The following is a 12,714-nucleotide window of genomic DNA, read 5'->3' on the forward strand; positions in this document are numbered from 1 at the left end:
CTGTGTTGGAGAATGGCATTAGAAACGAAGGTCTCGGCACTGGGTATGCTTATGGCTGGCTCCTGAGGTGTCTTTGCTTCTTGGCCCTCTCAGAGGGCAGAGCTTGGAATTACATCAGGGTATACACACGTATCTATAATCATTTGTCTATTTACTCTTCTGTGTCTGTGTTAAGCTGTGTATGAGTTCATACCTTTGTCTCCAATGCTAATCTGTCTTCACGTGGTTCACTCTTGCCTTCTGCCCTGCTCTTGTTTTCTTGTAAATCCCCATTCCAACAGCAGAGTTCACACAGTAACAGAATCGTCGCCCTCACAAAGCAATTCAGCTGATTTACTTCTTCAGAAGTTTCCAGCAAATAAAACAAATGTATCTACAAGCTACCATGAGTTGTTAGAAAGTCCTGCTATGTTGCTATTGTCATCTGAAAAGTAAAATGTCAGCGTGTTCTTTTGGTCGAACGGCCTTCTTAATGTGTAATAACTGCTATTTTATCCTGTAACTACATGACAAAGCGATTCCAAAGAATCTTGTATATCACATAGTTTGCTTTGGCTGGACAATACAGAAAAGGCCTACTTTCTGTTTATTAATCCGTGGTGCTATCTCACTTTTCTAAAAGGCCCTGATTGTTTCTGCATATTCAAGTGTCTGCTGTATAGGATATAGAAGTAGGACATTTAATAATATCATTAACCTTTTTATACACAGCAGATATTAATTCTAAAAACTGTTTTTTAGTAATATTTTATGGAGGAAATTTTGTATCTTCATCAAATGTCAAAAATCCTTCTCTTCTACCACTAAAAATAGTCCGCGGTCTGTGCCAATATCTTTGTCAAGCTCTCTGTTTAAATTCTTGCATGTACTCAAAAGTAGAAGAAACTATCTTCTTGAGATATTTTTATAAAGTCTGTTGTTTTGAAATTTGGTTAGTAAGAACAGAATGGTTTGGGATATCTAAATTTTTCTCTGACTTTCTTCTCTTATTCATAGTCTACATTCTTTGTTATATCTGGGTCGAAGTTACTTTATCGTGGATGCTGTTTTACATGATTTCAGAGTTTTCCTCCTCATAAACCTTGACCATAACATAATGCTCTATCCCTATACCTTATGGCCCTTTATTCAACAGGGAAAACCTGTGGAGGCAATGACTTATAGATCGATGCTACCGTGATTTAAAAGACCGCTCAGAAACACTTATGCAATTCATATGAAAAGGATAAAGAGATTAATATGATGGTAAGTGAAAATATAAGACGTGGAAATAGATCCAGGAGTTCAAATTTACCATGGGGTGTCTACTTAAAGAGACTAAAATGAGTAAAGTTATAGAAAGATGTCCCTAAACTAAGATTTGAGTCTTCATAACAAAAAGGCCCATGAACTAAATCACCATGAAAACACAATATTCTCAATAAATCTTTGTGTTATAAATTTTAAAATGATAAAAATAAGAGCTACATTTAAACATATCAAGTAGACTCTTAAAGTTTCAAGCATAAATAAAAAATTCTGTACAGACTCAATCAGGAACAAAATGGGTTACCTACAAAATAAAAATAAAAAAAACAGAGCAACGTCAGACTTCTTTGGGGAGAACACAAAATGTTAGAAAGGTGATAGATCATTTCAGAGTATCAAATTTAAAATATTACGAGTCAATAATTCCATGTCCTGTTAAGAGAGGGCAATAGAAAGACACTTTTATACATTCAAGGGCTCAAAAAGTAAGCAATTATATACTCTCTGAAACAAACTCAAAGAAGTACTCCCGTTGACTGAGAAATGAATCAAAGAATTCTAACAGATAGAAGATGTGATGTGATAAAAACATAGATAACCATTGAGACCAGAAAACATAAGTTAGTGTTTAAATCCTTTGTTTCCATGCTCATGAAACAGTAAGATGTCAAAAATAATACCTGAAGAAGACAGTATATAAAATTAAATCTTAATAAGATGAATCTAGAAGCTACATACATTTCTTAAAACACTGGTGCCTGGGAAGGTGTGGAGAAGGAATTAAAATGTGCTAAATCTCTCATAATATGAAGGCCTAATATTGATTAATAATATCTGCTGTTCAGTGAATTATAAAGCAATGTATTAAGTACTTTATATTTAGCTGCTTTATTCCACCCTTTATGAACACAGGGGTTATCTGAGTCACACATATCTTCAGAACCCAGCCCATTTCGCGGTTCACATCAGGCACTCAACGAATACTTGTGCCATGCTGAATAAGCAAGCCTATAAAATAAGTAAGATTAAACATGTTATTGTGACCTGGTCAAGACTGCACAAGTAAGGGGTGGAGCTGGGATCCCAAACAGGCCTGTTTGCCTCCAAAATCCAAAATAATATTGTTTTCCCCAAAATATAATGTTTTGCTTTTAGTATTGAAAGAAATTTTTTTCTTTTATTTTAAAAGTAACCATTGGTAGACTAAAAATGGGATATGCAACTTCCATATAGGGAAAAAAGTAAGTAAAACAAGACAAAACAAAACACTTGAGTAAAACACACACACACACACACAAAAGAGCTGTGGATGAAAAAAGGGGTTCTATGGGAAGTAAATTCCTAACTGGGCAGGTCATGCTGAGTAGTCACGCCCTAGGCACATAACTTCTTATGAAAAAGGTTTATCTTTGCCAGAAGTAAGCCCTGTCTATTGTTTCTGTGTACCTAGGTTAACGCACCTTTGAAATAAGCCATAACCACCCCAAAGAGAACACATAATCTCATTCATTATCCTGTAATCCAGTTGCTCGTCTTGCTTTCTCCCATCTTTACTTTCCCTCCTTAATTTCAAATTCATAAAAGAAGTTGCAAAATTGTTATTCTCAAAGCATTTATCTCAGTGTGTTGAGACCTTACATCCAGGTGTATCCTCTTTGGGATTCAAATAAATTTTTATAAAAATTCTCTACAGATTTGGACATTCTCACATTGATAAAGCTTAGAAATAGGAAGCTTAATGAAAGAGCGTGAGTAAATGACTCATAAAAGAAATAAAAATACACGATTTTACTGAAACCTAAAGAACTAAAAGAAAATTAATATGGTGAAATGGATACCTTATATGCTATTAGTTGGAGTATAGGATTGTTCCAACCTTTTTACAGGTCTTCTGGGAAATATCTATTAAATTGCATATTAAATTGGTACTTTTACCAATCTCCAAGGCTTAAATTTTTTTTTATTATACAATTTTTCAAATATACGCAAAAGAAAGGGAATGATATAATGGACCACAATATACCTGTCAAAGAAAGAAAGTCTAAACCTATAGAAAAACATTTTTTTAATTCATTAGAGTTTACTTGAGCCAAACTGAGGACATTCCCAGAAGCAAGATCTCAACAGACTGAAAAAATGCTCCGGAAAAATGGCTGTATAGCGGTTCATTTGATACATTTGGAATCAAAAGAGAAAAAGTAATGAACATTACATAAAATCCATTGGTGGTAGATTAAGGAGGTGGGAGAAAGCAAAACGGGCAAATCTCCAGGACTGCATAAAGAACAAAATGAAGAAATACATCTTTTACATTGGTGGGTACAAGACGGTTAAAGTTTAACATTTACAATAACTAGAAATGGTATGTGGGCAACAAAATAAGAATGCAGAGAGTTTTGGTATATTTGTTCCTCTGAAGGTGGTTAGGCCTCAAGGGGTCTGGAAAAGGAGATTACTCTGCATTTCAAAGGTATGTTACTGCAGATGCATGAGAACAATGGACAGGGCTCACTTAAGGTAAAGATGAACCTTTTACCAAGAAAGCTATAGGCCTTGGGTGTCCAGTTAGGAACTTATGATCAGATCATCCTGTGTGGTTACTTCTGTGGACACTGAGCTTGCCGTAACATAATGCTCTATCCCTACACCTGTAGTCCTCTGGAGGCCTGTCAAGTAGCCTCCTGAGCTCGTCAGGTTTGCTACATTGCCCCTTTTTCATTCATGTACCCATCATCTAGATTCAATATTTCAATCATTATCAAGATTTTGCTTTATCTTCCTCCCCCTTCTCTTCTTCCTATCATTCTGCTCCTTCTCCTTTTTTGTTACTTAGGTATTCTAAAGCATATCCCAGATTGCGTGTCACTTTAATTCATCTAAAAAATGTAATCATTTTCTTACATAACCATATCCCATTACGCCTAAAAAATTAATAATAAATCATCGACATCATCTAATGCCGAAACCATATTGAAATTTCCTAAATTATCTAAAACAAAATGTTTTTACATTGCTTTGTTTGAATCAGAATTCAAACAAGAGCCATATTATTGAGTTGTCATGTTTTTTTAATATAAAGCAGTCCTTCCCACCTTTTTTTTAATGCCACTGACTCAAAGAAATAGATCAATGTTCTGTAGAAGTCTCATGTTCTGGATTTTTCTGCTTCCTTAATTTATTCTTCAATTTTATTTTTTATTATTGGGTTGTAAATATGGTTAATTTTTTTAAAAACTGCCGTTTAGAAATCATTTCAGTCTTTTAAAGAGTTGAAAAATAATATTAAGAAATCCTGCATACCTTTGACCCAAGTTTCCTAGATGTCAACATTTTATCACACTTGCTTTACTGATTCTATTTTTGTTCTGAAACATTTGTGGTTAAGTTGCAGATAAGGTTCCCTTTACCTCTAAATACTTCAGCATATTTCCAAAAACAAGGACATTTTCTTACAAAACAACAGTTCGATGGTCAAAATCAGGAAATGATATGTTGCCAGTAACCTACAAATCTTATTCAAATTTCAGAAATTTTTCTCCTAAGGTCCTTTATCAAGTTTAGCCTTTTAAATCTATTGTAACATATTTCTTACCTTTCAGACATTTGTACCTTAAAAACAATGTTCTATTGCAGTAGTTCCCAAACTTGCTTGCACATTAGAATCGCCTGGAGACCTTTTAAAAACTTCTAGATAAAATTCTTGAGAAAGAATAACAGAGCTAAAGGTATTGTGCTTCTTGATGTCAAGCTATATTACAAAGCTATAGTAATTAAAACAGGAGGGTATTGGCATAAAAAGACACATAGATCAATGGAACAGAATAGGGAGCCCAGAAATAAACCCACACATACACGGTCAATTTATAACAAAGAAGCTGAGAATATACAACGGAGAAAAGACAGTCTCCTCAATCAGTGGTGTTGGGAAAACTGGACAACCACATGTGAAAGAATGAAACTAGACCACTAAGTTACACTACACACAAAAATTAACTTAAAATGGATTAAAGATTTGAATGCAAGACCTGAAACCATAAAACTCTTGGAAGAAAACGTAGGTGGTGAGTTCCTTGACATAGGTCTTGGAGATGATTTTTTGAATCTGACACCAAAAGCAAAAGCAACAAAAGCAAAAATAAACAAATAAGACTACATCAAACTAAAAAGCTTCTTCCTGCACAGGCAGGAAACCATCAACAAAATGAAAAGGCAACCTACTAAATGGGAAAAAATAACTGCAAATCATTTATCTGATAGAAAGCTAATATCCAAAGTATAGAAAGGATACATATGACTCAATAGTAAAAAGAAAAAAAACAAGAAATCCATTAAAAAATGGGCAGAAAGTATGAAAAGACTTTTTTCCAAAGAAGACATACAGATGGACGACAGGTACATGAAAAGATGCCCAACATCACTAGTCATCAGGAAAACGCAACCCAAAACCACAATGAGACATCACCTCACGCCTGTTAGAATGGCTATTATAAAAAAGACAAGAAATAACAAGTAAAAGTGAGGATGTGGAAAAAAAGGAACCCTTGTGCACTGTTGCTGGGAATGTGAATTTATGCAGCTACTATGGAAAACATTATGGAAGTGCTTCAAAAAATTAATAAAAGAACTACCATATGACCCAGCAATTCCACTTCTGGGTATTTATCCATAGAAAAGGAAAACACTAATTTGGAAAGATATATGCACTCCCATGTTCATTGCAGCATTACTGAAAATAGCCAAGACATGGAAATAGCTTAAGTGTTCATCAACGGATAAATAATTGTGAGAAATATATGTACGGATATTATTCAGTCACAAAAACGAATGAAATCTTGCCATTTGCAACAACATGGATGGAGCTTGAGGGCATTATGCTTAGTGAAATAAGTCAGACAGACAAATACTATATTATCTCACTTATATGTGGAATCTGAAAAATACAAACAAAACCCAAGGTCATAGTGACAGAAAACAGATTGGTGGTTGCAAGAGGCAGGGGAGAAGAGGGTGAGACAAATAGGTAAACTTTTTTTTTTTAGTTTAAATAAACTGAATAAAAAATGCTCCCGAGTCCAGGCCTGTGGGACACAGCATCACTGTTTTTGAAGTACCCCAGTGATTCCAGTGTGCAGACAAATTTGGCAACCATCATGCTGTTGTTAAAGGAATTCCACGGAATGTGTTGCCTCTGAGATATTACTCACAAATTACTGAAATATTACTTGAAACAAGACTGGCAGTGGGGGAAAGTGTGGGGCAGATAATCATCTGCCTCGGAAAATAATTTTCCTGGATCTCTCCCAATCCATGCAAACCACGCCCTCCTTGGGGGCTGTTTCCCAAAGGTTCCTCCTAGAAGCAGCAAAGTTTAGAAGAGGCTGGGTCTGATTTTTCACCATCCTTTCACCCTTCTCTCCTTTCTTCAAAGCCTGGCACATGGTAGAAATTCAATAAACGTCAAATGGATGAATGGATGGATTGTGCTTTCACCGACCTGTTTTCTGAGGCCTGGAGAACAGGGAGAAGCTACTGAAAATTATTCAAACAGTAGGCTGTTGGGTCAGTACACGAGACTCTAGCTTTAGAGTAATCAGATGTAAGATCTTTTACTTCCATTGTTTTCAGAGAAGTGAAAAGCAGGGCAGCTTTAAATGGTATACACATACACACAGAGTCCTACCTGTGTTCAAATATCGAAAGCCTCCTCACCCTTCCCCAGGTCCACCTCTCCACAATCCAGCACAATGCTTGCGCTGTTCTATGTCTGGACTCTCACCAGTGGGTAAGAGTTCAGCTTTGCATCAAAAGTAGGAAACACAAACGTCTACACCTGTGAGTGCTGAGGGTCTTGGCAAACTGAGTGCACTGTTTCTCTTTCCCAAGAGGCACTGCTGCTCATCTCAAGCAGCACCCATTTTGCCAGACCCACTCATTAGTCAAAAGAAGCTGGAAATTCTGGTATTATGTAAAATCTTCCACTTTAGAAATATCGCATCAAACTTAAAAAGAAAAAGAGCCCTGTTTGAGCCAAACAAAGCACAGCTATAGACTATCTGGGCACCACTGTGGCAGGCAGAATTCTTAAAAAGATTAGCCATAGATATTGGAGAACCAATACACCCGGAAGACAAAAACGTATTTTGGGTGTTACCATATACAATTGCAATAAATTCGACAACATTCTGGCTTCCAATTCTAATTTAATCTTACAGACCTTTTCCTTAACTGCCTTGAATTCATACTTGGTCTCTTTTCTCTAACATCATTAGCATAATTACTCGTTTTCTTTGTCCTATTACATAAAATAGCTTCAAAATAATCTATACATATTAACGATAATAAATCTACTAAATGAAGTTTAAGATTTCTTTGCAGTTTTATTCTTGGATTATGTTCCACGGAGATGTGCAGTCCAAACTGAAAAAAGTTTGTGGTAAAGGCACCAATGTCCACAGCGAAAAGCCCCCTCCCTACCCCCAATTGTTTTGGTGTTGGTAATGATAATCCACAGCACAAGGAAGTTTGCTTGTTTTTCCAGAAACTTCGAAGTTTATCTCTAGGGGAGGAAAGAGCCCTGTGAGAACTTGGGCTGAGTTATCTGAGGTTACTTACCGCCCTTGCTAAACTCTGAAGAGCCACCCCCCCCCCGCCCCTCTTTAAGGAGATTTGTAGCCAGTTTCCCCATCTTCATTCGCTTTTTGAAAAAAGACGGAAATATGGGTTTTCTGAAGCACAGGTCTGGACAGGACTTAGGCTATCGCCTCCGTAAACCCGAAGCTGGGAGTAGATGGAATGGCCTACTAGGAAGAGTGTAGCACGCGTGGGTGCAGAATCCCGGGGTACACAGAACTTTAGGGTATGGCGTAGCCAGAAATCTTGGAGGCAGGGGAACCGGCGCCAGCACCACGCTGCTCAGAGTCTGGTAAGAGAGAAGAGTTTTTACATCACTTAGAGAAGCGGCTACGGTTCTCCCGCAGGTGGCGCCTGTAACGCACAGGGAAGTGAGCTCCCAAGCCCAGCAGGGATCCCAAGCCCGAAACTGGCATGGGCTTCATTCAGGGCTGACGCTGGCCTCGTTCGTGAACGCCCAGCACGGAGCAAAATAGCCTGACTAGCAGGAGGTCACTTGTGCCAGAAAGTTGGATCTGGACGTGGGAGGAGAACGCGTCCCAGCTGTGGACTGAACGTGTGGCAGTGCCCAGCTCAGAACTGGGCTGGCATTTCCAGCGGGGAGCCGCGCCTCCACGCCCTTTTGGTTTAGTCCTTTCGCGCCGACTCCTACGCGGCAGGTAGCTCCACTTCAGCAACCAGCGGCCAAGGTCACGTCCGCCGGAAGCCCTGGGTTCCCGCCCTCGCCGGGCGGGGCGCCCGCCTACGCCCTCCGCGGCCCCGCCCCCCGCGGCCGCCCAGCTCCCCGCAGTTTCTGAGGTTCCTGCGTGAGAAAGTACGAAAAATGGAGGTTGGCTGTGGCCAGGAGGGTGGCCTGGGGCGCGTTGTGTGCGTGCTTACAGGGGCCTCCCGCGGCTTCGGCCGGGCGCTGGCCCTGCTCCTGGCCCCGCTGCTGTCGCCCGGCTCCATGCTGGTCCTAAACGCCCGCAACGATGAGTCGCTGCAGCAGCTGGAGGCCGAGCTGGGCGCCGGGCAGCCCGGCCTACGTGTGGTGCGGGTGCCCGCCGACCTGGGCTCCGAGGCCGGCTTGCAGCGGCTTCTCGGCGCCCTGCGCGAGCTCCCCAGGCCCGATGGGCTGCAGCGGGTGCTGCTGATCAACAATGCGGGTAAGACGCCCGCCTGAGGGGGAGGGACGGGGCGGACTCCCCTTGTGAGCGCTTGGAATGCCCAGTTAGCATCCTTTCCTTTCTCCCTCTCATTGCCCCCACCGCTTGGAATTTTCAAGGTGACAACTAAGGAGTCAGAAATGACGCCCGAAACACCTAGTTGTTTCAGCAAGGTGTGGAGAAAGACCCAGTGCTGTCGAATCGGCTCATTTCATCCTTCCCCGCGCCGTCCCCTCCTCCCCAACCCCCACTTTCCCTTTTAAAGGCCTGGTTTTCCGAAACTCCCGGGAAGTTTCCAGTTCGCCTTACTCAGCGCCCTCTTGCGGAGGCGTGAGTCAGGGCATGGGATCTCCCAGCACAAGTAAATTTCTCCAGTTCTCCAAATGGCCCCGAGTTATCCCACAGTCCCAAAGCGGGGCCTTCTCAGTCTGCAACGTGAGGTGCGTGGGTGCCCATGGTCTCTGTGTGTCTGTGCGCGCGCAGAACTGGGAAAAGAGGCATCTTCAGAAGCCCCTGTGAGACTCCTCCTCAAGTCTGGATGGGAAGGGGGTTTCTGGAGGAATTTGGAGAGAGCTGGGGGAAAAGAAAGCCCTACTTTTACTAGGTGATTCTTAATGTCTGGTATTTCAGGCACTCTTGTGTCCAAAGGCTTCGTGGACCTGGCTGACCCAGATGAAATGAACAGCTACTGGGCTCTGAACTTGACCTCTATGCTCTGCCTGACTTCCAGTATCCTGAAGGCCTTCCCGGACAGTCCTGGCCTCAGCAGGACGGTGGTTAACATCTCATCCCTCTGTGCTCTGCAGCCCTTCAAGGGCTGGACACTGTATTGCGCAGGGAAGGCTGCCCGTAACATGATGTTCCAAGTCCTGGCCACAGAGGAACCGAGTGTGAGGGTACTGAGCTATGCTCCAGGTAGGTGGAGCATTACTGCCATCCTCGTCCCCCAGAACAAGCTGGTTCCCCTCTGGGGGCTGGGCAAGGTGTCTAGTCTGTCCCTTCTAAAAAAGGGCCCACAGAGTATATTGTCCCTGAATCATGATCTGTCACTCCTTAAGGGAAATACAGGCTCCAAGGAAGTTAGAGCTGGCAGGGTCAGGGAGCCATAGAGAGAGAGTGGGGAGCTGCCTGGACTGGAGGGTGGGGCCAGAGTTTGAGAGGCAATTAGGGTTTAAATTCCAACCCTGTACTCCATTTCCTTATGTAAAATAAAGAAGAGCCCAACTGTTACTCGGGGCAGTTTGGAGGACTGAACGAGGTAATATATGTGAAAATAATCCCTAACTGTGAAGTACTGTCTAATTGTTAGATAGGAGTTAACACACTGTATTATCTTCATATGTATAGTTCTCTCTCTTGATAGGAAAGCCTCGAAGGCAGGGACTGTGTTTCATGAAGTGTCCCACTGAGTCAATCTGAGAAAATATTAGTCGAATGAAGAACAGACAGACGTCGTTGAATCCTGAATTGTGCTGGAAGGTTGTGGAGGGAGGTGCTGGGGTAAATAAGATAGGGCTCCTGTGCTCACAGAAGTTAAAGTGTAGGGGGTCTTGTGACACTTTGTCTAGTTTCTCATCACCTGAGATGCCACTATGCCTTTCTTAAGTGAGGCGTCTATCCTAGGCTCGAGGTTGCTGGAATTAGAAGGTTGTAACATAGCTGTTGTGTAATGTCTGAGCAACTTAGATAGAGATCCAGTAGTCTATTCCCCTTGGCACCCTGGGGTCAAAGAGATAGAATGACCTGACCAAAACCCAGCTGTTGCAGAGCCAGGATCAAAATTTGCCTCCGGCTCATGATCAATGCCATTTCTACTTCCTCATGCTCTCCAGTACCAAGTCTCCGCTCCCTGACACATACACAGTTATTCTTCCAGCCAGCATTCAACTCAGCACCCACTCTGAGCTCAACCTAGGATTCAATCAACAGTGAGCAATAAAAACCATAGCCTAGAGTGGAGCAGACTCCAAAATGCCTTGTGACTGGGTTAGATCTTAGGAGACTGACTGCCTGAGAATTATAAGGAAGTTGACCTTTTTTTGTGGCCACCAAGGCCTGGATGAAGGCTGAGGCCAGTCAGGTTTTCATTTCAGTCTCTGGGAGAATGTTCTAACAGGTGTCCAAAGGGAGAATGTGCTGTTTGGAAAGGTAGCAGTACCCGCTTACCAGGGTGCACAGCTACTTGAAAAACTCAAAGATCAGGAGGCCAGTTCTCTCTCCAACCCTGAGATTCCTTATTTTCTGCCCCTGAGGCCCATTAACTCCAAATTCTGGGGTGCTGTGATTCCTATATTAAACATAGAGTGCCTGTAAGAGTTCTCTCACATCTCCTCAAGGAGGCGCTAGTTGGGCAGAAGATGATATTCTTGGTTGTAAATGCGGTTGTGTAGAGGGACCGTGTTCAGTGGGCGTTGGAATTCGAGTGAGTCTGGAGCTCAATAGTGACAGAGTGGAGCCTTTGGTGACCCTGACCTCACATGTCAGCCAAGATGAGGTGTTGCCTCTAGCCAGACATGACTCCACCCCGCTTCACACACAGCAGGGCCCCTGCCTCAGCTGTGCCCCCTCATCGTCTGCTCTTCATCCTCTAGGGCCCCTGGACACAGACATGCAGCAGTTGGCCCGGGAGACCTCCGTGGACCCAGACATGCGAAAAAGTCTGCAGGAAATGAAGACAAAGGGGAAACTGGTGGATTGTAAGATATCAGCCCAGAAACTGCTAAGCTTGCTACAAAAGGACGTGTTCAAGTCTGGAGTCCATGTTGACTTCTATGATGAATAAGCCTCGGCTTCCTGAGGCTCTCTTCCTCCTCTTTCAGGCACACCCAGGAGCCCTACTCCCACATTCTGCCACAGTGGCACCGCCAACTGTGCTTTACATAGATAAAGCAGTGATGCCTACTATCCTTCCTCAGACCCTGTAAGCTGTGCCTGCTTCAGGTCACTGGGGTGCCCAGTTCTCAGGGGTCTGTTTGAGCACCCTGAGTTAGGAGGCTTGAGAGAGAGAAGTTATGATGTTGGTGTTTTCTCCAGAACTGGAATTTTAGGGATGGGAAAAGCAGGACAAGAAGCTGAAACGTTGAGAGGGGGTTGGGTCTCTTGCCCATGGCCAGTCCATGGAGAGAGGTGGGTAAGCCGTGTCAAATTGGAGGGCCCAGTGGATTCACAGATAGCCTGGCAGGGAGGGAAGACAGTGCAGGTTCTGGCCCACAGGGATACCCCTTACTCGGAGACTCAGGACCTTCTGTTGAATTTCATGACCTCGTTCTAATGCCTTCTCCCTCCAGAATCTACCCTTTATCCTCCAGATCGGGGAAAGGGACCCTTGAGAGTTTTTGTACATGTCAAAGGCAGATACAAATAAAATGCGAATTGTCCTTTATTAATGCCTGGAGTACAATACTGTCTCTGATACATAGTCCATGACCTACTCCCTTGTTTACTGGGCCCAGGGTTGTTCCCGAGGCCATTAACCCAAACTCAGAGTGCTGGCCTTGTTTCCCGGGGAGTTGTCTTGGGGCTGTGTGCCTTTTTCACCAAGTCCTGCCCACGTTCAAAGTTGGCCGAAATGGGCATCCCCAGGCACCTGTTCTTTCTTCATGCCTTTGCCTGTACTGACCAGTCTTTACTACCCTTTGCTCACCCTTGACTTGTTCAAAGAGCATCCAGCCTTTAGGGCCTGACTTGAGTC

At 42.6% G+C, this 12,714-nt stretch overlaps 1 protein-coding gene across 2 annotated transcripts; it reads left to right on the forward strand.

Moving 5' to 3' along the window:
* Positions 1-8,617: 8,617 nt before the first annotated feature.
* SPR (sepiapterin reductase) lies at positions 8,618-12,405 on the forward strand. 2 transcript variants are annotated; one of them, XM_025049210.1, is made up of 3 exons: positions 8,618-9,023; positions 9,654-9,938; positions 10,387-11,608. In XM_025049210.1, the coding sequence occupies exons 1-3, from the start codon at positions 8,702-8,704 to the stop codon at positions 10,440-10,442; spliced, it is 663 nt and encodes a 220-aa protein (XP_024904978.1). In that variant the 5' UTR covers positions 8,618-8,701; the 3' UTR covers positions 10,443-11,608. The 2 variants fall into 2 exon arrangements, with proteins under 2 accessions (XP_024904978.1, XP_006905229.1); XM_006905167.3 differs by lacking the exon at positions 10,387-11,608 and adding an exon at positions 11,615-12,405 and having other exon boundaries at positions 8,623-9,023.
* Positions 12,406-12,714: the final 309 nt, after the last annotated feature.

The sequence above is a fragment of the Pteropus alecto genome, unplaced genomic scaffold, assembly GCF_000325575.1.
Source record: "Pteropus alecto unplaced genomic scaffold, ASM32557v1 scaffold100, whole genome shotgun sequence".
NCBI lineage: Eukaryota > Metazoa > Chordata > Mammalia > Chiroptera > Pteropodidae > Pteropus > Pteropus alecto.